At 46.1% G+C, this 26,358-nt stretch overlaps 1 protein-coding gene across 1 annotated transcript in view; it reads right to left on the reverse strand.

The window, feature by feature from the left end:
• LOC119977551 (copper-transporting ATPase 2-like) overlaps positions 1-26,358 on the reverse strand; it is a 141,613-nt gene that overhangs the window by 9,374 nt on the left and 105,881 nt on the right. The window contains exons 12-16 of the mRNA XM_038818623.1: positions 24,483-24,617; positions 21,191-21,385; positions 14,855-15,037; positions 9,916-10,123; positions 9,320-9,460 (exon numbers count right to left, since the gene is read on the reverse strand). Of these exons, the coding sequence (XP_038674551.1) occupies positions 9,320-9,460; positions 9,916-10,123; positions 14,855-15,037; positions 21,191-21,385; positions 24,483-24,617 (862 nt within the window). The remainder of the gene's footprint in view (positions 1-9,319; positions 9,461-9,915; positions 10,124-14,854; positions 15,038-21,190; positions 21,386-24,482; positions 24,618-26,358) is intronic.

The raw sequence follows: 26,358 nt of genomic DNA on the forward strand, positions 1-26,358 counted from the left end.
TACAAACGAGGGGAGGCAGTGGCATAGTGGTCTTGTCACTGGACTAGTAATCCAAAGACCCAGGGAAATGCTCTAGCGACCCAGGTTCGACCCAAGGATGTGGGGAAATTAGAATTTTTAAAAATCGGGAATTAAAAGTCTTATGGTGACCATGAAACCATTGTTCATGATTGTAAAAACCCATCTGATTCACTAATACCCTTTCCAAGGGCCAGTGTAGACTCGATGGACCGAATGGCCTCCTTCTGCACTGTAAATTCTAAATTCTATAAATCTGCCATCATCACCTGATCTGGCCTACATTTGACTCCAGGTCCACAGCGTTGCCTCGCGCCCCCCCCCCCCCCCCCCCCCCCCCTCCAAGGCAATTAGGGATGAGCAATAAATGGTTGCCCAGCCTGCAATGCTCACATTCCATGAAAGGATTTTTAAAAACTCGCCCACCACTGACAGTTTGGCTCGAGATAGAATCAGAGCTTGATTGCAAATGGAATGTCAAGGTTTTGTGTAAAATGTGTATGTGACTTATTAGATGAATCGCTTCTGTGTTTGCACTCGGCTTGGTGCGGTCGCTATCTCAATCCTGGCTGCGGCTGTCTGCAATAACAAGATGCAGCTGGGGAATGGGTTACTCCGTCTAAAGATAAAAATGTTGCGGTATATGACTAATATATTAACTGTGTGATTGGTGCGACAAAGGGGTAAATATATGGAGATGGGGTTTGAGGGGTTTTGTACCAGTATATAATTAACTGTAAATAAAATAAATTGTTTTCACTTGCTGTAACTTAAGAGTTACTCTGGTGCAGCCCCGCGGTGAATAAAAGAATCATTGAAGTCATCTGGTGTTCGACTGATATTTGCATCCGGACTGAAGTTTAGGTACTTTCATTACCAGTCCAAAGTTTTGTTTATTTCAGATTTCAGTATTTTAACTCCTTTTCACCATTTTCTAACTTTGTGTTTCTTTCCCATGGATGCGCACGGTTTTAGCTATTTTGTAACTCTATCATACTTCATATTGACCATTTACTCGGTGTGTATTCTTGCCAACAGTCAGTGTTGACATCTGGTGGCGGCCATGATCTAAACGGTTGCATGAAAGGTGACCCTCTCCTGGGAACTTCTTGTTAGAACTTTTTAACACATCAAATGGTTACCAAGAGCACAAAAAAGTTCCCCAACCGAACCCCCACTTCGTATCCAACTGATTGAGATGTCAACGAACTAGCAGCCAGGCCACAAGGTCAGCAAGAGCAAGGAGAGGAAAACAAGAACAGAGAGACCTGCATGGCGAGTCAGATCTGAACATGGCGAAATCATCAACACTACCAACACTGACCCTGTCGTTGACGGAGCAGATAATGGAATTTTATCTCCACAGAGCTTCAAAAACACAGGAAACAGTAAAAACAGACCTCACGTGGGCAATGTAGTCGGCAATAGTGGCCGTGATGACCCCTATTGTCCACTGCACTGGGTGCAGTGGACAGAGCGGAGCGGACACTGGACGCCCAAGAGGCGACGGTGTGGGATCTGAAAATAACAGCCATTGACCAGGACTAGTGGATCACCTTGCTTGAAGCGATGTCGCAAGGTTGATGACAACCCAGAAAGTGCTAAAGGGGAAGTAAAAGTAAAGTTGCCGTAGTCCCAGATGACCATAGGCTGCTTTCCCCTTTGAGAGGGAGAGCTGATTGGTGGTGATTTAACCTGAGGAGCACCACACCTCAGGCGAGGGGCAAGGTTGAGATGGCGGGGCCTTCATGAATAACCTCGGCTGGTACGGAAATTCAAACCCGCGCTGCTGCCCATGTTCTGTGTCACAAACTAACTGTCTAGCCCCCTGAGCTCAACCAGCCTAAAAGAGGGAGGTAGATGACCAAGAAAACAGGTCCCATCGACAGAACCATTTAATCGTCACGTTACCAGAGGACGCAGAGGGTAGGAACCCAACAGAATTAGTTTTTAGGATGGTCGATAAACTGATCAGAGAGGAGGTCTTCACCAAAACTCCAGGCCCAGAGATCGCTCCAACAAAAACCTAAGTCGGGGGAACCACCATGGACAATAATAGCAAAGCTCCACAAACTCCAGAAAAAGGAACTGGTTTTGAAGTGGGCAAGGAGCATGCAGTTGTGTAAATGGGAAGGACACACCACCTAAATTTATCCTGCTGACCTGGCTAAGCGGCAGGCTGAGTTTGACAGGGCGAAAACCTCACTGTTCCAAAACAAGCTACGATTCGGTATGTTGTACCAGACAAGACTACGGGTTACGCTTAAAGACTACTATTTCAACATGCTGGGGGAAGCAAATTAGATTGTATGGAAAAATGGACTTGAGAAGAAATATAACATTATGAACTTACACGAGCTAGGGGGAGTTAAGGTTACTGTACTTGGGGATATGGAAAGGGGAGAACCAGAGGGGTTGGGAACAAAAGATCTGATTTTGAGGGAGGAGCCACCATGCTGGTGAGCAAGCTGTTGCACTGGAGCAAACAGTGGGGGGGGGGGGGGGGGGGGGGGGGCTACAGCATATCTCCTCGAGGGAGTGAATGGTGAATGACTGGCAGGAGGGGTCGGGGGCAAGCTGGGGGAGGACATGGAGCGAGAGACAAGGGAAGTGGGGGGGGGGCAGGTAATGAGGTCTATAGGGGCAGAAGGCCTGGAGGGGTGCTGAAGGATGGGGAGAGGGGAAGGGTAGAATGCTGGTCACACCGGTTGCACGTGGACTTGGTCGGAAAGAGGAAGGGAACAGCCATGAACAAAGGGAAACCCGGGCTTGCAGGGATGCGTCCATGAGGTAAGAATGGTTGACCCCATGGAAAGGGGGGAAGGTCAGAAACCCCTCCATTAGGGTGGTCACCTGGAATGTGAGGGGACTCAATGGACCAATGAACTATTTATACTGTGGAGTGAGAATGAAAGATGAGTGATGGCTACCGAAACCCAAGGAAATGGGGTGCTAATAGCCACAGAAAGCAAGGGGAAAGAGTGCTAATGGTTGTTCCCAGAGAGAACAAAAGGTGTGAAAGGCCAAACTGCAGAGAAACTAACATCAGAGGGTAAACTGCGACAGATGTAGATGTGGGGGATGGGGAAGGGGGAAGCAAAGGGGAGAAATGGTAAGGAAGGTGGATACGATGGGGGTGGGGGGGGGGGGGGGAAGAAGATCTAAAGAAAGACAAGAGAGAAAGAAATGATAAAAGACAGTTAAAATGAAATGGGATGAAAACAAATGGGTCGAGGTGGGTAGAGCTAATCATCTGAAGTTGTTTAATTCGATGTTGAAACTGCAAGGCTGTAGCGTGCCTAACCGGAAGATGAGGTGTTGTTCCTCCAGTTTTCGTTGAGCTTCACTGAAGCATTGCAGTAGGCCAAGGACAGATAGGTGGATGGGAAATCAAGGTTGAGGAAGAAACCGTGATTTCCTACCTACGGTGTGGGGTCCATCACCGTGCCACTACCCTCCCCCCCACCTCCCTCCCAGAACAAGGATACAGTCCCCCTCGTTCTCATATTTCATCCCACTAGCCTCTGTATGCAAAGCATAATCCTCCCCATTTTCGCCAACTCCAGCGTGATGCCACCTTCCCTTCACTCCCTCTGTCAGCATTCCGCAGAGACCGTTCCCTCCGAGACAATCTAGTCCACCCCCCACCATACCCAGTACCTCTCCCATCACCCATGGCATCTTCCAATGCAAACGCAGAAGGTGTAACACCTGCCCCGTTACTTTTTCCATAGTTAACATCCCAGGCCCAAAACACTAATTTCAGTTAAGCAGCGTTTTACTTGCACCTCTTCCAATTTAGTCTATTGCATTCGCTGCTCCAATGTGGTCTCCTCTACATCAGAGAGACCAAACGCAGACTGGGTGATTGTTTTGCTGAGCACCTTGGGTCTGTGCGCATTCAGGACCCTGACTTTCCTGTTGTTTGCCATTTTAACACAAGACCCTGCTCCCATGCCCACATGTCTAGCACCCCGTTTCCCTTGGTTTCTGTGGCTATCACTCATCTTTCATTCTCACCCCACAGAATAAATATTTCCCACTTTCTCTGTCTTTAGCTTTGACAAAGGGTCATCTGGACTTGAAACGTTAGCTCTTTTCTCTCCCTGCAGATGCTGCCAGACCTGCTGAGATTTTCCAGCATTTTCTCTTTGGTTTCAGATTCCAGCATCCGCAGTAATTTGTCTTTATCCATTATTTATTTAGCTGCAATATGATTTCCCAACTCCTGTACTCAATGCTCTGACTGATAAAGGCAAGTATGGCATATGCCTTCTTAATCACCTTGACCACCTGTGTTGCCACTTTTAGGGAACTGTGGACCTGCATACCCAGATCCCTCTGTATGTTAATGTTCCTAAGGGTTCTGCCACTTACAGTATAATTCATACCTAGATTTGATCCTTCAAAATGCATCACCTCGCATTTGTCTGAATTAAACGCCATCTACCATTTCTGTGCCCAAATCTCTAATCTATCTATGTCCTATTGTATCCTCTGACAATCCTCGGCACTGTCAGCAACTCCGCCAATCTTCGTGTCATCCGCAAACTTATGAATCAGACCAACCACATTTTCCTCCAGATCATTCATATGTACTATAAACAACAGAGGGTCCAGTACTGATCCCTGCGGAATACAAATAGCAACAGATCTCTATAATACAAGCCAGTTCTGGATCCAGCCCACCCTGAATCACATGTGATTTAATTTTTTGTACCATGTGGGACCTTGTCCAATGCCTTACTAAAGTCCATATAAATTACATCAATTGCCCTTCCCTCAACAATGTCACCTCTTAAAAAAAAACTCAAATCAAGTTGGTGAGACATGACCTTCCCCGTACAAAACCATGCTGCCTGTCACTAACTAGTCCATTTTTCTCCAAATGTGCATATAATCCTGTCCCTCAGTATCTTTTCCACTGAGGGTGGAGCCATGCCCTTTAGGTGTCTTTGGGGTGTCAGAGTAGCCAGAGCTCTGTATGGGGACAGGGGCTGACGCCCTGGTCTTCGTCTCCCTGATTTCCCGCTCAGATAGAGGGCAGCAGTGCCACCCAGAGCTGCAGACTGACTGTCCGAACTAGCAAAATTCCTGAAACTGGAAAAGATTAAATTTGCCAACTGGGGACTGAGAGGGTAGGAGGGAGCAACCACAACACAGGGGAAGTGACAGGTGTACGCTTTTCGAAATCAGAAATCTACCGTACCTTTCATGATCTGTAAATATTGACCACTCTGGTAAGATGCTTACCACAAGTATATAGATTAATCTCATGAGTGTCCAGGTTGAATTCATTTATTTTGGTGGGAACAACTGTATGGTCAACTGTATGGTCAAACTATGTGTGTGATATGTTAATTTGCTATAAAATAAAAATCTTTCAATAAAAAATATTAAAACAAAATAGAGTCAGTGTTCCAAGGGCTTTATTTATATCCTTTCTTTCTTTTAATCAATCCTTTTAAGGTATTCACCCAGAACACTAACCTGACTTTTCCGTTTACAGATGCTGTACATTTGTTTTAATTAAAAAAGAGCATCCAAGCATAACATTAATAGTTCAAAGCACTCATAAATCTTTCATCAAATAATTGAATGTGAAACATGGAAGGAAATATGGATCAATTCCAGACATGTATGGGTCATACAGGTTTACCAGCTTAAGGTTAGGAAGTCAGACACAAAACATTGAAAGTCCTATGGCGAGTGTCTGATTTATCTTTGTGCTCCTGAAAAGGAAATAATGCTCTACTTGCATTCAATCCTTAAAACTAAATCAGAGGATCACACCCAAACTAATTATTATTTTGAGGGGAAAATTTATTCTTTTGTCTCCAAAAATGTGTATTAAAGTGCTTGAGCCTTCCGTTGCATAGGGGAATGAGGCAGGGATGACCCATGTTCCCCTTCTGTTTACGCTGGCAATAGAGCTGAGCTGCTTGGGTAAATGGAGGGGGATAATGGGGTGGTGGGGGGGAATGGAGCATAGGGTGTCCCTGTATGCAGATGACCTGTTGCTGTGTATCTCAAACCCGGGTTCTTCAGTGGGGAATATAATGGGACTGCATAGGAGACTTGGGGCTTTATCAGGCTACATGATAAATTTGTGGAAAAGTGAGTGCTTTGTGGTATCTTCTCCAGGGGTGGGAGACATGGCAGGGTGGGGGAGAGACATGGCGGGGTTGCGGGGGTTGGTTGCAGTTTTGGATGGCAACAACCCACTTTAGGTATCTGGGAGTGAAGGTGGCTTGGGACTGATCTTGGCTCTGTAAATTGAACTTCACGAGTCTGGTGGGCAGGATTAAGGTGGATTTGTTGAGGTGGGATATTGTTAGCAGGCTGGGTGCAGGCGGGTAAGATACTGTGGTTATTAATTTTGTTTCAGTGCCTACCAGTCTTTTGCCAAAATCGTTTTTTATGGAGGTCGGGAGGTTGGTTTCATCAGTAGTGTGGGTAGGGAAGCTGGCAAGGATTAGGAGAACAATGCTTCAGAGAGGGCAACAGTTGGGGGGCTTAGCCCTTCCGAACCTGTTGTACATTATTGGGCATCGAATGCTGAAAAGGTGGAGTAGGGAGATGGAGGCTTTGTGGGTGAGGATAGAGGCAGGCTCTTGTAAGGGGTCGGAGTTGTGGGCGCTGACAATGGAGCCGCTCACGCTTGCCCCAGGGAAGTATGCGATGGAAGCCTTGGGTCAAAAAGTAACAGCCATGGGTCAATATGTCCAAGGCTTTAAATACACTGTGCGGGTGATGGCTGAGGTTCAGGACAGCGGAGCCCAGTCACAGACAGCTATGTATTGGGCCCACATGGACAGTGGTGTGGCGCTCCAGGGCTTGGCCCAGTAACAAACGATCATAGTAAGAATTTGCACAACACCAGGTTAAAATCCAGCAGGTGTATTTGAAATCACAAGCTTTCGGAACGCTGCTCCTTCATCAGGTGAAATGGAGGCAGACTCATAATCACAGCATATATAGGAGAGACACAATATTGTGATTTCAAATAAACCTGAAGGGAATTTAAACTGGTGTTGTGAGACTTCTTACTGTGTCCACCCCAGCCTAGTGCCGGCATCTCCACACAAAGGATCATGGCTGAAGGCATCAAGAACATTAGCCAGGCACTGATTGACGTGGGACAGTCACAGAGGGACATGACTGAGACAGTGTGTGACATGACTCACTTGTTGAGGGACATGGTCCAGTATTAGTGCTCCATGGTTGAGGGCATTGAGACTCTGGTTCAAACGAGGGCAGGCCTTCAGGTCTGGCAGCACCAGGTGATGGTGGAACCTCCAGAGCTCACTGCAGCCTCACCTCCGTCACATGGAATAGTCTGCAGGCACACCGAGCACCACGAGGGTGGATGAAGTGATGGGGCCCATTCTGGTGCCTCCCGCAGGGGAGTTGCTGGAAACCTCAGTGCTTCTGCCTCCCCCACCTGACACTGGCACATCTGATGGGCAGAGGCAGAACAGGCTGGCACCTCATCACCTGTGACACCCGTGACGGGCCCATCCAGGTCTAGGCCCACCAAAGGCATCTCAGGTCAGAGGGCGAGAAATGCAGCAGCTCGCTTCCACATCTGATGTGCTGTCTGGGGTAACATCTAGAATGAGCATTAAAGCAGCTAGGATAAGGAAGTTAGACACCAGTTAAGGTGGCACAGGTGCAGCATATAGGTTAGAGTTTGGGTTCAGGCACAATAATGTATATAGTCTCCATTAAACACCGTTTCACTAACATTCCAACCTACCTCAATCCTCTGAAGAGTGTGATGGCTGGGTCGGGTATGGAGGGTGTACCGGGTGGGGTGGTGGGATGGAGTGGAGGAGGGACAGGGGAGGATGTGAGTGGCTATGGGAAGCAGTCACCACATGGAAGCGGATTGGAAGAGTATGGAGAGGTGGGACAGGGCGGCAGAGCTGCCGGTGGCCAGACCCCCCTGTAGGCAAATCTGGAGGTGATGAGCTTTTCCCGTGTGCGGAGGCCCTAGAGCATACATTGGATGGATTACTGTGCTTGCCAGTCTCAATGCCCAGTCCTTCCTGGCCATCCTCCTTATCACATGAGTCTGGCCGTTCTTCCTCCTCCTCTAGCTTGTCCCACCTCTGCTGCGCCATGTTGTGCAGGATACAGCAGGCCAGCACGATGTTAGACTGCACCTTCCAAACCCACGGCCACTACCATCTAGAAGGACAAGAGCAGCAGATACTTGGGAACCCCACCACCTGGAGGCTCCCCTTTAAGTCACTCACCATCTGACTTGGAAATATATCGCTGTTCCTTCACTGTTGCTGGGGAAACATCCTGGAATGCCCTCCCTAACAGCACATTGGGTGTACCTATAACTCAAGGAATGCAGCGGTTCAAGAAGGCAACTCACCACCACCTTCTGAAGGGCAACTGGGGATGGGTAATAAATGCTGGCCTAACCAGCGACACCCACATCCCGTAAATGAATAAAGAAAAATATTAAGGGAGTGGAAGCCCTTCCGATTGATGATGGGCAACCCCTGATGGGTGGGTGCTCATAGGGGACATGTGTGCCATCAATCACCCCCTGGACCTCTGGCATGGCAAATCCTTCTGCCCGGGATTCCTAGTGTGCCCTGGTCCAGACTGAAGTTAATATAAATTGCTGCCCAGGTGCAAAGGGCATCTGTCACAGCACGGATGCACCTGTGTGCAGATGTCTGAGAGTTCCCACAGGTCCCCACTCAGCCCCTGGAAAGATACAGAGGCATAAAGGTTCAAGGTGACAAATACCTTGATGGCCACCTGGAGCAGGTATCCTCCTCAATGATGGAGTGCCATCATCTGGCACAGGTGAGTCGTACCTGAGTTTTAAAAAATAAATTTAGAGTACCCAATTCATTTTTTCCAATTAAAGGGCAATTTAGCGTGGCCAGTTCACCTACCCTGCACATCTTTGGGTTGTGGGGCGAAACCCATGCAAACACGGAGAGAATGTGCAAACACCACACGGACAGTGACCCAGAGCCGGGATCAAACCTGGGACTTCAGTGCCGTGAGGCAGCAGTGCTAACCACTGCGCCACCGTGCTGATCTCGAGTTGCACCTGAGTTGTATCTTCACACAGAGCATGCTGCACCTGCTGTTTAGCCTGCATGTAAATCCTGTGTTGTACCTTCTTCCTACTTTGCTGCTGAAGAGTTGAGGTTGTTGCCACCTACTCTGGATTATGACTAGAATTTGTAATGGAGCATTGTTGTGAAGTAACGTCTAATTATATTATGATAGTTCAGTGGAAGGAGTTTAGTTACATGAATCTTACCATCAATGGCCACCAAGACAGCTGTTTGGCCTTTCTTTTCATGATTGGTCATGGCCTCATCGACATCATGTCCAACATGTAAAGCATTGCGTGCCATCCACTCACGGTTTCCAACTAACACGGAGTAGGTCTGAGAACTCCCTGCATTTGGAATGGTAAAATGTCTGTGAATAATTTATTAGTATTTAAATAATTTACTCAATTATTCAAACACCATTTACCTTAAAAGCGTGTCAAGAAGGTCATAGTAACAGTACAAAGACTAACAAAGTCATCATTACAGGGAATACTTGGAAAATTACACTTCTATTTCTCATTGTACCTATATCTGTAGACATTTTGAGAGAGACTTCAGTAAATTTGTGCATTATAATACCAAACAGTGGGTCCTACTGCACTATTTGGTTGATGAACAGCGACAAGGATCGCTGTTATTTATCGAAGTGCTTTATAAATAAAATTAATTAAGGTTCAAAATATTTGGAATCAAATTCTCACCATAATCAAATAAATTTAAGTCGGCATAGTATCAATTGTTTGCAAACCTAACTTTATTCAAATAGGCAACAACAGAAATTTAGATGTTATGTATTTACCTTTTGGTGCAGTAGACTTTGAAGGCGGTGCATTGACACCATGAGAGCCACCAAAGTGGAACAAATGTGTGCTTTGCTTGCTTTGTTTGTTCAGAATCTGTTCACTTTTCATCAAAATTGTTTCAACATTAGCAACTTTGCAGCTAATACCACAGCCTGGCACTGATTGAAAATCAGTGCAGTATCCGAGAACATCTGTGCTCAGCTCCTGGAACATACAGAAATTGCAATTATTATCGACATAATACAGAATACTTCATTTTTTCCTGAACTACTACATTATGTAACACTTATCTTTATGCTTAAGGCATAAAAATCCCCAATTTGCATAAAAGAGGAACAGTTGTTAAAGGATAGCATATGATTGAAGGAGGTAATTGAAAGATATGTGTTTGGAAGAGACAGGTTTTATAGCAGTAAATTCTTGAAATGAAGTGAAAATTTGCTCTGAATAGTAAGAACATAATGGAGTGAAAGTACGGTGAGATACAGATATGCAGGTCAATAAAGGTGAGTGCAGATAGAATGAGCTATAAAAATAAATGGGATTCTGTGGTTAATATATATTGACATTCAAGAACTAGAAGCAGGAGGAGGCCATTCAGCCCCTCGAGCCTGCTCCATCATTCAATACGATCATAGCTGATCTCAGTTCGGCCACAAGTCCACCTTTCTGCCTGCTCCCCACAACCCTTCATCCCTTAATTAAAAAGCCATCTATTTCCTCCTTAAATTTGTTTAGTGTTCTGGCGTCCTCTGAACTCTGGGGTAGGTAATTCCACAGATTCCTTTTGAGTGAAGTAATTCCTCCTCATTTCTGTTTTAAATTTGTCACCCCTTAACTTAAAACTATGGCCTCTCATTTTAGAATGTCAAAAAGGGGAAACATCCACTCTACGTCTAGCCTCTTAATCCCCATTAGCATTTTGTATACTTCAATTAGATCTCCTCTCATTCTTCTAAACTCCAGTGAGTATTTTAAAGTCTCTTAATAAGTCAAGTCCTTTATCCTTGGAATCAATCTAGTAAACCTTCTCTGATCCGCCTCTAATGCACTGACCTCCTTCATCAAGGAAGGGGGCCAAAACTGCGCAATACTTCAGATGTAGTCTCACTAATACCCTATATATACAGTTTCAACAGCATTTCCCTACTTTTATACTCTATTCATTGCAATGTTAATGTAAGCCTACTTGTGACAATAAATATTATTAATATTATTATTATTCCATTAGCAATGAATGCCAAACTCTATTTGCCTTCCTTATTGCCTACTGTACCTGCATACTAACCTTCTGCGGTTCATGCACGAGGACGCCCAGATCCCTCTGCACCAAAGCATTTTGAAGTTTCTCTCCACTTAGTTGATAAGTTGCCTCTTTATTCTTCCGACCAAAATGGATAACCGTAGACTTATCCATATTAAATTCCATCTGCCAAATTTTGGCCCACTCACCTAACCTGTCAAAAACTATTTGTAAATTTCTTGGGCTGGATTCTCTGGTCATGTGTTTCTTGGCAACGTGCCATTTGCTGATGGTGGAATTCTACACTCCGGTTACATGTCAATGGGATTTCCCATTGAAGCCACCCTGCACTGCTGAGAAACCCAGAGGCAGGGATGCGCTATTGGTGGGAAGAGTGAATGCCAACGGTAGGAGAATTCTAGCCCTTATTTCCTCATTGCAACTTTCCCACCTATTTTAGTTTCATCTGAAAATTTGGCTATTGTACATTCTATCCCGGCATCCAAATCATTAATATAGATTGTAAATAGTTGGGACCTAAGGACTGAACCCTGTGGCATACCACTAGTGACAGCTTACCAAACAGGAAAAAAAACACGTTTATCCCCATTCTCAGCTTTCTGTTGGTCAGCTAATCTTCTATCCAAGCTAATATATTACGTTCAGCCTATGGGCTCTTATCTTGTGTATTAACCTTTTATGCGACACCTTATCAAATGTCTTCTGGAGTCCAGATGCACCACATCTACAGGACGCCCATTATTTACTTTGCTTATTACATCTTCGAAGAACTCTAGCAAATTAGTCAAACACAATTTAACTTTCATAAAACCTTGCTGACTCTGATGGAATGCATTGACTTTCCAAATGTCTTGTTACTACTTCCTTAATGGGATGGTTCTAGTGTCCTCCACTGTGAAAATCGTGGCAAAATATTGATTTAGTGTCACTGCCATTTCTGTGTTCCCCATTATTAACTCCCTAGTCTCATTCTCTAAGGGACCAATGTTGACTTTACCTTCTCTTTTCCTTTTTGTATAATTTGCTCTTTTTATTACTTTTTTTGGTAACCCTTTGTTGATCTTTAAAGGTTTCCCAATCCTCCCGCCTGCCACTGATCCTTGCAATATGGTATGCCTTTGTTTTTGCCTTTATGTTACCTTTAACCTCCTTGCACAGCCACTGATGCATTTTCCTCCTCTTACAATCTTTCTTCCTCTCCAAGATGTATTTTAGTTGGGTGAAATTGACTATCTCTTTAAATGTCTGCCATTGTTCAACAACTGTCCTACCTCTTAGTCTTTTTCCCAAGTCCACTCTGGCCAAATCTGTCCTCATGCCTATGTAATTACCTTGGTTTAACACCCAAACACTCGTGTGGGACTCAGGTTTATTGCCCTCAAACTGATTTTGAAATTCAAGCATGCAACGATCACTCTTCCCGAGAGGATCCTTTACAACAAGATCATTCATTAATCCCACCTCATTACACAATCCAAAATAGCCTGCTCCCTGGTTGGTTTGACAATATATTGTTCCAAGAAACAATCTCTAATACACTCTATGAACTCTCCCTTGAGGCTACCCTTGGGAATTTGATTAATCTAGTCTATATGCATATTACAATCACCCATAATTATTGTCATACCTTTCTTACAAACCTCCAATATTTCCATGTATATACTGCATCCTACTGTGGAGCTACTATTAGGGAACCTATAGATTACTCACACCAGGGACTTCTTTCCCTTGCTAACTCTTATTTCTATCCAGACTGATTCCACATCTTGATCCCCAGTGCCAATATAATTTCTCAGTGCTGCACTAATCCCTTCCTTTATGAACAAAGCTACTCACCTTATTTTCCTTTCTTTCTATCCTTCTGAAACATTGAGTTCCCTTGGATATTCAACTACCAGACCTGGTCTCCTTGTAACCATATCTCAGTAATCACCACCAAATCATGCCCCTTTGTCTCTATTTGCGCTGTTAACTCATTAATTTTATTCTGAATGCTCCATGCATTTAAATACAAAGCTTTTAAGTTTATCCTATTATAAATTTTGCCAACTTTTGTCCGATTCCCTGGTGTAATATGACATTCACATACTCTGTCCCTTCCTTTCATTATCTGGTAACCATTAATGTTAACATTAACCTGTATTCCTACTTTCTCTTTACAGTTAAAATTTTTTTTTCCATGCAACTGAACACCCACTATTTAGTTTAAAGCCCTTCCTACAACCCTAGTGATTCAATTTGCCAGGACACTATAAGAGCAAAGAAATTATGCTGCTGTTCTTCAAGATATTCAGTCACAGCTGAATCATCCATGACAACTGAGTTATTTATGAAGATCCCGCTTTCACAACTTTGCTGTTTTGCCTGAGGTATGGTGATCTTCAGGTTAAATCACCACTAGCCAGCTCCCCCCCCCCCCCCCCCCCCCCCCCCCGCCCCTCAGAGTGGGGAGCAGCCTATGGTCATCTGGGTCTATGGCGACTTTACCTTGCCTTAGTCCATGCAACTCACTGTAGGAAAATATGAGCACCATTTAAAGGGTATAGCAGAAATTCATTAGAACGACATCAGAAATGAGTCATTAAAGTTATGAAAAAAGCAAGAAAAATTGAAGTTCCTCACTTTTCACATTGCAAATAAGTAGTAGAGTATAAGGAAGAGAAATCAAAGAAGGTCATCTTTCGTTGAAAGGAAAGCCTGAAATTACCAGTCAGTTTACTTTGAAGGAAACAGTTCAAAGCGTACAGATATCTGCTCTGGAACATGGACAGTACTCAAAATAGTTAGATTCATCTCACAACATAGTTCTTACAAAAGCATCTCACAACAAAAGTTCTTACAAAAAATCCTTTTTTGAATGGGTCAATTATAGATTCAATACAGATTATTATTCAGTAGTAAACTTATTATAATGTAATAGTCAATAACTTTAGTGTAAGTGGTAAGAAAGTTTTATTGCCAAGATAAAAATGTTCAATATATGAATATTTTGGCCCAGACCTTCCGGTGCACAGTGAATAAACAGTGTTTGCCATTCACACCCCATGAACATTATGCAGGCTTTTGAGTGGAGCTTTGCTCTAATCTGCTGTTTGAATAAGCATGGTGCCGTGGTCAGGACATCTGTGGCCCGTGATAGCAAGGCAAAAAACAAAATGACTCATCGACCAGTTAGATTGAAGAATCCTCTTTGAGACATGCAGACTCTAAACGGTGAAGTATAAATTAGATTTCAATCATGCATACAAAGTGAACCAAAGATTGCATAACACACGGTGAAGCTGAGAGAGAGAGAACTAAAACTGACAGACAGAAATTGTACAAAAGGATATATTTTAAATTCCTGGTTGTAATTGACTTCTTAAACAATGAGGCTCCATGCTTGCAAAATTTTCAGGGCCAGAGAAGTTGTTTGACAATGAATTATACTTATCACACTCTTAATAACTCACTCTCCAGCCCTAACTTTTTATACAGTTAATGGTGCACATGCAGACACTGGATGCTGCTGTGCAATTTTATTCCATAACAGCTAATGGCCTCATCATTATTCCTATTGCAAAATTCAGGACTGTGTTATATCTCAACCTAATACATGGGATTTTCGTAAGAGATACAAACTCGGCTGGGAAACTAAGGGATGTCATAGTGAAAGAATATCTATGACTTACCTCTTTGCAATATTTGGCCACAGCACTTCCAAGAGGATGCTCACTGCTGGCTTCTGCAGTACCAATAATTGCAAGCAATTTCTTCAATGGCAGTACAGCTACATCTACCAGTACAAGGACCCTCATTACCTTTGGAACGCCGTGTGTAATCGTTCCAGTCTTGTCAAACATCACCACTTTTATCTAGAGGCACAAAAGCTTTTATCACCACAGTGAAATAATCAAAGCCATCAACTGCAGTTATCATTTTAAATGCAATTTCCCATCAACTGGATAAGTATAGGGAAGTTTTATTGAAGCAGATTAAATAGTGAAATATATATCCCACTTTGTGAACGCAAGCAGCCCACTAACAACCACAATTGTGGAACTCACTGTTCCTGTGCTTGCTGAAAATACAACCAAAATTTATTTAATTTCTTTAAATTTTGTGCAGCTATTCCACAAATAAAACTTCTAACTAATTGTGAACTAACTTAATGTTGAGTTAGGTCATCTAAGATGGTTATGTGTTGGTAGGGCAAGGGGGTTGCAATATGGTAGGGCAAAGGGTGGTGCAATACGAATATGGGGAGGAGGCGAGCCACAAGCTGGCGCACCAACTGCGGAGGCAGGCTGCGTCCAGAGAAATATTGAAGATACGGACTGGGGCTGGGGATGTGGTGTCAGAGCCAGGGAAGATAAATTAGGCATTTAGGGAGTACTACCAGGGACTTTATGAGCCGGACCCAGGAGGCGAGGAGGGGGACATGAGGCGGTTTCTGGACAAGTTGGAATTTCACCAGGTGGAAGAAGCAAAGAGGCAGGCGTTGGAGGAGCCCCTGGGGCTGAGGGAGGTATCAGGGGTATGAAGTCGGGGAAGGCCCCTGGGCCAGATGGGTACCCGGCGGAATTTTGTGAGGAATTTGCGACGGACCTGTTCACCAAATCTGTTGGGGGTGTTTAATGAAGCACTGGAGAAGGGGGAGTTGCCGGAGTCGATGACGCAGGCAGTAATCACACTAATTCTGAAAAAGGAAGAACCCGGTGGAACGTGGATCATATAAGCCCATATCACAATTGAATACGGATGTGAAAGTATTGGCTAAGTTGTTGGTGGGGAGGATGGAGTAGTGTGCCCCGGGGTGGTAGCATAAGATCAAACAGGTTTCGTGAAGGGCAGGCAGCTCGCGAGTAATATAAGATGGCTGTTGAATGTGATGATGAATCCGTCATGGGGCTCTGGTACCAAAGGTGATGGTGTCCATGGACGCGGAGAAGGCAGTTGATTGGGTGGAGTGGCGGTACTTGTTCGAGGTTTGGAGAAGGAATGTAAGGAAAAACGAGGTATTCCCGGTGAATGAGCTGACAGCAGGCTAATTTAGGGGGGGTGTCATTTACGGTAGCGAGGGAGAGGTTTAGGTATTTGGGGATTCAGGTAGTGAGGGAATGGACGGGGCTTCATAAGTGGAAATTAACGAAGCTGGTGGAGGAGGCTACGGGGTGTCTTAAGAGGTGGGATACACTGCACTTAACGCTGGCGGGGAGGGTCCAAGTGGTGAAAATGAATATTCTGCCGAGGTTCTTGTTTATCTTTCTTTTTTTTTAAAATAATTTTTATTGGAATTTTTTACAGAAAATATAAAATATAACAACAAACAATGAAATGCAACAAAATAACCCATAACAACTGTAACACCCCCCAGACCGTATCAACGCATGTATCATATCCCCCCCCACCCCCCCAACCCCAACAAGAGAACTTAAAAATAAATTTAAATTAAATAAACAAACATAGTCATCGTCCCACCCCCCCCTCCCCCTTTTTCCTCCCCCTTCTCCCCCGGGTTGCTGCTGCTGCTATCCCAGTACCCTATCGTTGAGCCAGAAAGTCGAGGAAAGGTTGCACCGCCTAAAGAACCCTTGTACCGATCCTCTCAGGGCGAATTTGACCTTCTCTAGCTTAATAAAACCCGCCATCTCATTGATCAGGGTCTCCACGATTGGGGGCCTCGCATCCTTCCATTGTAGCAAAATCCTTCGCCGGGCTACTAGGGACGCAAAGGCCAGCACACCGGCCTCTTTCGCCTCCTGCACTCCCGGCTCCAACCCAACCCCAAAAATCGCGAGTCCCCATCCTGGCTTGACCCTGGATCCCACCACCCTTGACACCGTCCTCGCTACCCCCTTCCAGAACTCCTCCAGTGCTGGGCATGCCCAGAACATATGGGCATGGTTCGCTGGACTCCTCGAGCACCTGACACACCTGTCTTCACCCCCAAAGAACCTACTCATCCTCGTCCCAGTCATGTGGGCCCGGTGCAGCACCTTGAACTGGATGAGGCTAAGCCGCGCACACGAGGAGGAAGAATTAACCCTCTCCAGGGCATCAGCCCATGTCCCGTCTTCGATCTGTTCCCCCAGTTCCCCCTCCCACTTAGTTTTCAGCTCCTCTACTGACGCCTCCTCCACCTCCTGCATAACCTTGTAGATATCAGATATTTTCCCCTCTCCGACCCAGACCCCCGAAAGTACCCTGTCACTCACCCCCCTCGCGGGAAGCAAAGGGAATCCCTCCACCTGCCGTCTAGCAAATGCCTTTACCTGCAGATACCTGAACGTGTTTCCCGGGGGAGCCCAAATTTCTCCTCCAACTCCCCCAGGCTCGCAAACCTCCCATCGATAAACAGGTCCCTCAGCTGTCTGATGCCCGCTCTGTGCCAACCCTGAAATCCCCCATCAATGTTCCCCGGGACGAACCGATGGTTCCCCCTTAACGGAGCGTCCATCGAGCCCCCCACTTCTCCCCTATGTCGCCTCCACTGCCCCCAAATCTTGAGGGTAGCCGCCACCACTGGACTCGTGGTATACCTCGTAGGAGGGAGCGGCCACGGCGCCGTTACCAGGGCCTCCAGGCTCGTGTCTCCACAGGACGCCCTCTCCATCCGTTTCCATGCTGCCCCCTCCCCCTCCATCACCCACTTGCGCACCATCGACACATTGGCCGCCCAGTAGTACCCGAAAGATTGGGTAACGCAAGCCCCCCCCATCTCTACCCCGCTCCAAGAAGACCCTCTTCACCCTCGGGGTCCCATGCGCCCAAACAAAGCTCATGATGCTACTGGTCACCCTTCTAAAAAAGGCCCTAGGGATAAAGATGGGCAAACACTGGAAGAGGAACAAGAACCTCGGGAGAACCGTCATTTTGACGGACTGCACTCTACCCGCCAACGATAGCGGCACCATGTCCCACCTTTTAAATTCCTCCTCCATCTGCTCCACCAGCCTGGTAAAATTAAGCTTATGGAGAGTCCCCCAACTCCTGGCCACCTGCACCCCCAGGTATCTGAAACTCTTCACTGCCCTCTTAAACGGGAGCCTCCCAATTCCCTCCTCCTGATCTCCCGGGTGTACTACAAATACCTCGCTCTTGCCTAAATTTAACTTATAGCCCGAGAAGCCCCCAAATTCCGCCAACAGCTCCATCACCCCCGGCATTCCCCCTTCTGGGTCCGCCACATACAACAGCAGGTCGTCCGCATACAGCGATACCTGATGTTCCTCCCCACCCCGCACCAGACCCCTCCATCTCCCTGACTCCCTCAACGCCATAGCCAGAGGTTCAATCGCCAGTGCAAAGAGCAAGGGGGACAGGGGGCACCCCTGCCTGGTCCCACGGTAGAGCCTAAAGTACTCCGATCTCCTTCCATTTGTAACTACACTCGCCATCGGAGCCGCGTAGAGCAGCCTCACCCATTTGATGAATCCCTCCCCAAATCCGAACTGCTCCAGCACCTCCCACATGTACCCCCACTCAACTCTATCAAACGCTTTCTCTGCATCCAGCGCCACCACTATCTCCGCCTCCCCCTCCACTGCCGGCATCATGATAACATTTAGCAGTCTCCGCACATTCGTGTTGAGCTGCCGTCCCTTGACAAATCCTGTCTGATCTTCGTGTATCACCCCGGCACACAATCCTCTATCCTGGTGGCCAGGATCTTCGCCAGCAACTTGGTGTCAACATTGAGGAGCGAGATAGGCCTGTATGATCCACACTGCAAGGGGTCCTTATCCCGCTTTAGGATCAGAGAGATCAGTGCCCGCGACATCGTCGGGGGCAAAGCCCCCCCCTCCCATGCCTCATTGAAGGCTCGCACCAACAGGGGGCCCACCAGATCCGCATACTTTTTATAAAATTCCACCGGGAACCCGTCCGGCCCCGGGGCCTTACCTGACTGCATTTGTCCAATCCCCCTGACTAGCTCCTCCAACTCTATCGGCGCCCCCAGCCCCTCTACCAGCTCCTCTTGAACCCTTGGGAAACATAGCCTATTCATGAAGCTCTCCATCCCCCCTCTCCCCATCGGAGGTTCCGACCGGTACAGTTCCTCAATTCTTGTTTATCTTTTAAGCTCTCTCGACCTTTATACCAAAGGCCTTTTTTCGGAAAGTGGACACGATCATTTCTGACTTTGTATGGGCGGGAAAGGTGCCAAGGGGGGGACGACCCTGCCACAGCGGCAGAGGCAGCAGGAGGGTTTGGCGTTGCCGAACTTGCTTCATTATTATTGGGCGGCAAATGTGGACAAAGTGCAGCGGTGGTAGGAAGAAGGGGTAGGGTGGGTGAGGATGGAGGAGGAATCTTGTAAGGGGTCTAGTTTGAGGTCTATGGTGAGGGCAGCATTGCCAATGGCTCCGAGTAGGTATTTAAGGAGCCCGGTGGTGCAGTCCACAGTGAAGATATGGTATCAGTTGAGGAGGCATTAAAGGGTGGAAGAGATCGGTGCTAATGCCACTGTGTAAGAATCATGGATTTGAGCTGGGGGGGATGAATAGTGGATACAGGAGGTGGAGGAAAGTGGGGCTGGTCAAAGTGAGGGGTCTGTATTCAGAGGAAGGGTTCGCTAGTCTGGAGGAGCTAAGGGAGAGGGTAGAGCTGCCGAGGGGGAGTGAGTTTAGGTATCTGCAGGTTAGGGACTTTGTGCGAAAGGCCTGGAGGGGGTTCCCTAGGTTGCCGGGATACACTCTGCTGGAGCGACTACTGCTTTCAGATGTGGAAGCAGAGGGAAGAATTGGGGATATATACAAGTGGCTGGGGGAGCAGGGAGGCGAGCGGGTGGTGAAGATCAAGGAGAAATGGGAAGCGGAGTTGGGAGAGATCAATTGGGGAGTATGGAATGAGGCACTGCGTACTGTAAACGGGACATCCTCTTGTGCAAGGATGAGCCTGATACAGTTTAAGGTGGTGCGCAGGTTGCATTTGACTCGGGCAAGAATGAGTGTGTTCTTTCAGGGGGTAGCAGATGAGTGTGAGAGGTGTGGGCGGGGGCCAGCGAATCACGCACACATGTTTTGGGGTTGCGAAAAATTGGGAAGATCTGGGCGAGAGTGTTCGCGGACTTAGCCAGGATAGTGGAGGAGGAGGTGGACCCGGACCCTGTGATGGCGATATTTGGAGTTTTGGAGAAGCCGGAGCTCATGAAGAGGAGGAAGGCCGATGTCTTGGCCTTCGCCTCTCTGATTGCATGGCCACCGGGGTAGCAGCTTGGTTGGGTGACCTGTACGACTTCCTGCGGTTAGTGAAGATAAAGTATGAGTTAAGCGGCTCTTCAAGGGGGTTTGAGGAAAGGTGGGGGATGTTTGTGACCATGTTTGAGGGGCTGTTCGTCGCAGGGGGGAGGGGTCAAAAAGAGAAAAAGTCTGTAAAGACTGTATAGTGGATTGTTGGGAACTATGATTCCCGGGGTGTTTGTTCGCTGTAACCTGTTTTTATACATGTTTGTAATAAAATACATTTTTTTAAAAAGATGGTTATGTGTTGGCAGTGGTTGGAAAAACCTCAGTGTCCCCACATCGAAAGACTTAAAAATGTCAGTCACAGTTTCCACTCATGATCGCGTTCCAGTGAGATCAAAGTAATTATATAGAGCTGAAGAAAGCAAGGTTGGCTTGGATTTGATACCTCCTACAGCTAAAAAGCCTTCTGACACATACTGCCAGAATATATACATAATGAATGGATTCTTGGATGAGAGATATCCACAGACAGATTCACTTGTAGGAAAAATACAGCTATCTTTCCTTTAAAACGATAAATATATAAGGATATGACCCAGAAGATCATTCAGCCCTTTGGACATGTGCTGGCCCTTTGAAAGAGCTGTCCAATTAGTCCCACTTGCCTTGTCTTTCCGTAACGTCCTGCATATGTCTCCCCCATTTACCACTGATACATTTCATGGTCTTCTGATTGGCTGTTTATCAACAATGCTAATCGAGTGTAACTGATCTGACCTGTTCCTGGGGGTAAAGCTATGGTAGCTTTTCTTGCTAAATCTCTTCATTACCACTAACCTTGTGTGCCATCTCGAGTGGTTCTCCACCCTTGATAAGAATGCCAATTTGAGCACCAACACCTGTACCCACCATCACAGCTGTAGGTGTAGCCAGTCCCAGGGAACAGGGGCATGCAATAGCCAACACTGTAATGGATGTCTGAAATGCGAATCTGATAATCAGCTCAGCTTTAGGAACATGACTGCTGTAGGCCTAAGAAGAGAAAAGCATACAAGCCAACATGTAAAACCAGCCAATGTTGGACACCTTGTGATAGCAGAGTGCAAACCGTCCCAGGTGGTCAATATTCCTGGGAGATTATACCTCAACACAACATAAATCATGTGAAGTACTGTGACTGAGCTCACTCAGTTGACTATTATAAGGCTCTGGCTGTCGCAAAAAGATGGTAGAAATAATTTTGTGTTTGACTTTTTTTTTACAGGGTACAAACTGACAACACAAGATCAAATCATTCTTTACATATTAGTTTTTTAATTGACTTAAGAAAATGGTCTTTAAGGCCAATATTTCCACCCATGAGCAACAGGATGGCCGACAGCTCTGTGGTCCCTGCAGTGCTAGGCAGGAGCAGTGGCCACTGCTGGTACTACAGACAGTCTCCAAAAAGACCCCCAAGTTAAGTGGGGCTGGGTTTGCTGAGCTCAGGCTGGCAGGTCCTCGTGAAGAGTGGGTGGGAAGGCTTTGATAGGTTGGGTGTGGGAAAGGTAAAGAGGAAAGTGTAACCTTGGAGGGTGTGAATATGCGGAGGCCTCTGATGGGCAGAGAAGACCCACTAAAGAAGTCCCTAATTGCCCGACTCCAGCCCACCCATTAGAAACTACCAGGCTACCTGCTTTGCATGGCCCCACCTGCTGTGGATAAGAGAGCAACAAGGCAGGATGAAGCTGTAAAGTGGCCATTAATTGGTCCGGGGCAGATAGGTGGCAGGAAGGCCATAAGCTGGAATTTAGGAGCATTCCCCCTTCAAACCAGCTAGTAAACCCCAGCCCCAAATTTTTGAAAACAAATCCTACTCTAAGATGTGACATTGGCAACCAAGAACAAACAAGTTTGTATTTATATTAGATTTTTAACAAGCTCAAAATGTCCGAAAGGGCTCAATAGCTATTGAAGTACTTTAGAAATGCATTAGTTGACATAATGTGGGTAATCCATAGCTAATTTTCACGCAACAATGTCCCATAAAACAATCACGCCATTTACTTTTGGTGTTGGTTGTGGAACAAAAAGCGGAAGCAAACTGCGCAAAGCTGTCATAATCTTTGAACAGTGACATGGGGGCGGGATTCTCCGCTCCCGGGACTAAGTGCCCGTGCCGTCATGAACGGCGTCGCGCTTCACGAGGCACGAACAGGGCCCGGGCACGACCTATTCTGGCCCCACGGCGCTGGAGTGGTTCACGCTGCTCCAGCGTCCTTACGCAACCCGTGCATGCGCAGTTGGGCAGCCCAATCCTGCGCATGCACAGTTGGGCCGCGCCATCCTGCGCTTGCGCGGGGAACTTCTTACGCGCGTCGGCCCCTCACCAACATGGCGCCGATGTTCTGGGGCCGGCCGTGGAAGGAGGTAGGCCCGGGGGGGGTGGGGGAGGCCGGCCCGCCAATAGGTGGGCCCCGATCACGGACCAGACACCTTTGGAGGCCCCCCCCCTGGTGAAGAAGCACCCTTCACCCCCCCCACAGGCCGGCCCCCGAGCATTCCTGCAGAGTTCCCGCCGGCAGCAACCAGGGGTGGACGGTGCCAGCGGGTTCCTGTCGTGCCATCCGGGCCAGAGAATCGGCGCTCACCATTTGCGCCGATTCTCTGAGTGGCCCGGCGCGAATCGCGCGGCGCTAGTTTCGGGAGGGTGGGAGAAATGCGTGCGGGGGTCGGGGCGGCGTGGTGCGATTTGCGCGCCGCCCCAACGATTCTCCCACCTAGCGTGAGGGTAGGAGGAATACCTCCCAGAATCTTTTACATCCACCTGAGAGGGCAGATGGTGCCTCGACTGAATGTCTCATCTGAAAGGCGGTAGCTTTGACAGTAAGCACTATCTCAGTACTGCACTTAAGCACCAAAATGTGGTTTATGCTGAAATTTGCAAGTAAAAATTATTTTTTTCAGCGAACAATATTAGACAGAAAATATAGGATGGATTACATTAAGCAAAAAAAACCAATCTTTTAAAAAAAAATCATATTTTACAAGTTCTTAATTTACTTGTGCAATGTCATCACAATATTCTTATCCCTGATATCTGCGTACCTGCAGGGTTTAACTGAAAACTTACAAACCTAGTGAGCCCAACAGGAAAGTTGTTCCCTTGGATCTGGCAGCAGCCCAGGATTAAGTGGTTCCAAGTGACTGGAAAGAGATGATGCAAGCCTGGCTGCCAGCGCACGGTTCCAGGTGGAGGCAAAAGGCTTCCCCGAGGGAAGGAGGTAAAACGACTGCAAGTTTGCTCACGTCTCCCTTTTTGAACTGCAAATGGTTGAATGCAATAGACCAGAAGGCATCCAGCCCTCTTCCGAAGTAATGACTAAACTGTTTTGTGTAATTTAAGAGGAAGAAATTCTCTCTTCTAACCACCCACCATGCACTTAAATTAGATGAGTGATTGATTTTAGAATACATTTTGGATCAGTCTTGCTAAACAGTAGCTGCTTTTTAAAAAAAAAGTTTCTTGCCCCATACATCGACCTGCAGCTGACTTCTTTGTTGATTCCAACTAATAATATATATTTTTTTTAATTTAGAGGACCCAATTAATTATTTTCCAATTAAGGGGCAATTTAATGTGGCCAATCCACCTACCTTGCACATCTTTAGGTTGTGGGGGCGAAACTCACGCAAACACAAGGAGAATGTGCAAACTCCACACGGACAGTGACCCAGAGCTGGGATCGAACCTGGGACCTCGTCGCCGTGAGGCTGCAGGGCTAACCCACTGCGCCACCGTGCTGCCCTCAACTAATAATAATAATGGCTTATTGTCACAAGTAGGCTTCATTGAAGTTACTGTGAAGAGCCCCTAGTCGCCACATTCCGGCGCCTGTTCGGGGAGGCTGGAACGGGAATTGAACGCACGCTGCTGGCATTGTTCTGCATTACAAGCCAGATGTTTAGCCCACTGTGTTAAACCAGCCCCTATAACTGTAATGTCTGATTTTTAAAAAGCACCATTAAAGCAGACATTGTCTGGAACACATAGAAGGAAACATTCGCTTTGCCCTTGCATTAAATATTGCAGCACGCCGTAGAGCCTAATACTCCAGACTGACAGGTAATACAGACAGACACTACTTACTGACAAGTGTTGTTCAATGGCGTCAAAGTCTGCAAAACCAATGATGATCCAGACAGTCAATGTAGCCACAGAAATAACAACAATAAATGGAACAAAATATCCACTCAGTTTGTCAGCAAATTGTTGAATTGGAGCCTATAAAATTCAAAATGTATTTCACTAAAATGAAAAGCAAATTAAAATTACATTACCACAGATTTCTACGGAAACTAGTTTTTTGCATCCTTTGTTTAATCTTTCTCTCTTCACTGTGCTCTCTTCACCCTCCCCTCGAAAGTAACACCAGTGCAGCAATGAATAATGCATTAGGATAGGGGTTTCAAGTTTGTGAAGAATTAGCAGTCTTTGCGCCATTTTCACACAGCATTTTGTATTATGGTGATCCGCACAGATTGGAAGGAACCAATTAAATTTTGTGTATTTTAATTTCATAGAAATGTTTTATGATACTCTGATATTATATAATAAGAGTTAAAAATGAAGGTAAACAATGACCTACTTATTAAAGCTGTTTGGAAAACAAAGATAGTTTTAAGGCATTTATATTTTCATTGGTAAACATTATAAAAAAGGTATAGTTTTAGTTGTGTTTCATTTAATGTTTCTATACCTGGAAGAGTAAAAAATATAGTTAGATTCATGCTGGACAAAGGTGTTTGGCATAAGCATGTGGGTATTGCTTAGACATAAGCATGTGGGTATTTCTTAGCAACTGGGGGTTTGTAAGGTCGACACGCTTTTAAATTTTAGCTTTGTTAATTTGATTATAGTTGGAGACAGGACTTAGGAGTGCATGGGATTATGGGTAGTGTCTTGAGATGGATAGATAGTGGTTAGCAGACAGGAAGCAAAAAGTTGGAAAAAATGGGGCGTTTTATGATTGGCAGGCAGTGACTAGTGGGGTACCACAGGGATCTGTGCTAGGGCCCCAACTGTTCACATTTTATCTTAATGATTTGGACATGGGAACTATATGTATTATCTCCAAACTTTAAGATGATACAAAGTTGGGTGGGAGGGTGAGCTGTGAGGAGGATACAGAGATGCTTCAGTGGGATTTGGACAGGCTGTGAGTGGGCATATCATGACAGATGCAGTACAATGTGGATAAATGTGAGGTTATCCGCTTTGGTCACAAAAATAGGAAGGCAGAATATTATTTGAATGGGTGTAACTTGAAGAGGTAGATACTCAGCGGGACCTTGGCGTCCTCGTCCATTGGTCGCTGAAAGTAAGCGCGCAGGTATAGCAGGCAATAAAGAAGGCAAGTGGTACATTGGCCTTCATAGCAAGAGGATTGGAGTAGAAGGAATAGAGATGTTTTACTGCAATTGTATAGGGCATTGGTGAGTTCACACCTGGAGTATTGTGTGCTTATCTGAGGAAGGATGTTCTTGCTATGGAAGCAGTGCAGCAAATGTTTACCATGCTGATTCCTGGGATGGCGGAACTGTCATATGGGGAGAGACTAATTGGTTAGGATGATATTCATTGGAGTTTAGAAGAGTGAGAGGGAATCTCATAGAAATTTATAAAATTCTAACAGGATTAGACAAGGTAGATTCAGAAAGAATGTTCCCGATGGAGGGGGAGTCTGGAACTAAGGGTCATAGTTTGAGGATAAGGCGTAAGCCTATTAGGACTGAGGTGAGGATAAATCTCTTCCCCAGCGTGGTGGATCTGTGGAATTCGCTACCACAGAAAGTAGTTGATGCCAAAACGTTATGTAATTTCAAGAAGAAAGTAGGTATAGTTCTTGGGCTAAAGGGATCAGGGGAAGGCGGGATCAGGATATTGAACTTGCTGATCAGCTATGATCATAATGAATGGTGCAGGAGCAGGCTCGAAGGGCCTAATGGCATCCTCTTGCTTTTCT

This window comes from Scyliorhinus canicula, chromosome 14 (genome assembly GCF_902713615.1).
Source record: "Scyliorhinus canicula chromosome 14, sScyCan1.1, whole genome shotgun sequence".
In the NCBI taxonomy this organism is placed as follows: domain Eukaryota; kingdom Metazoa; phylum Chordata; class Chondrichthyes; order Carcharhiniformes; family Scyliorhinidae; genus Scyliorhinus; species Scyliorhinus canicula.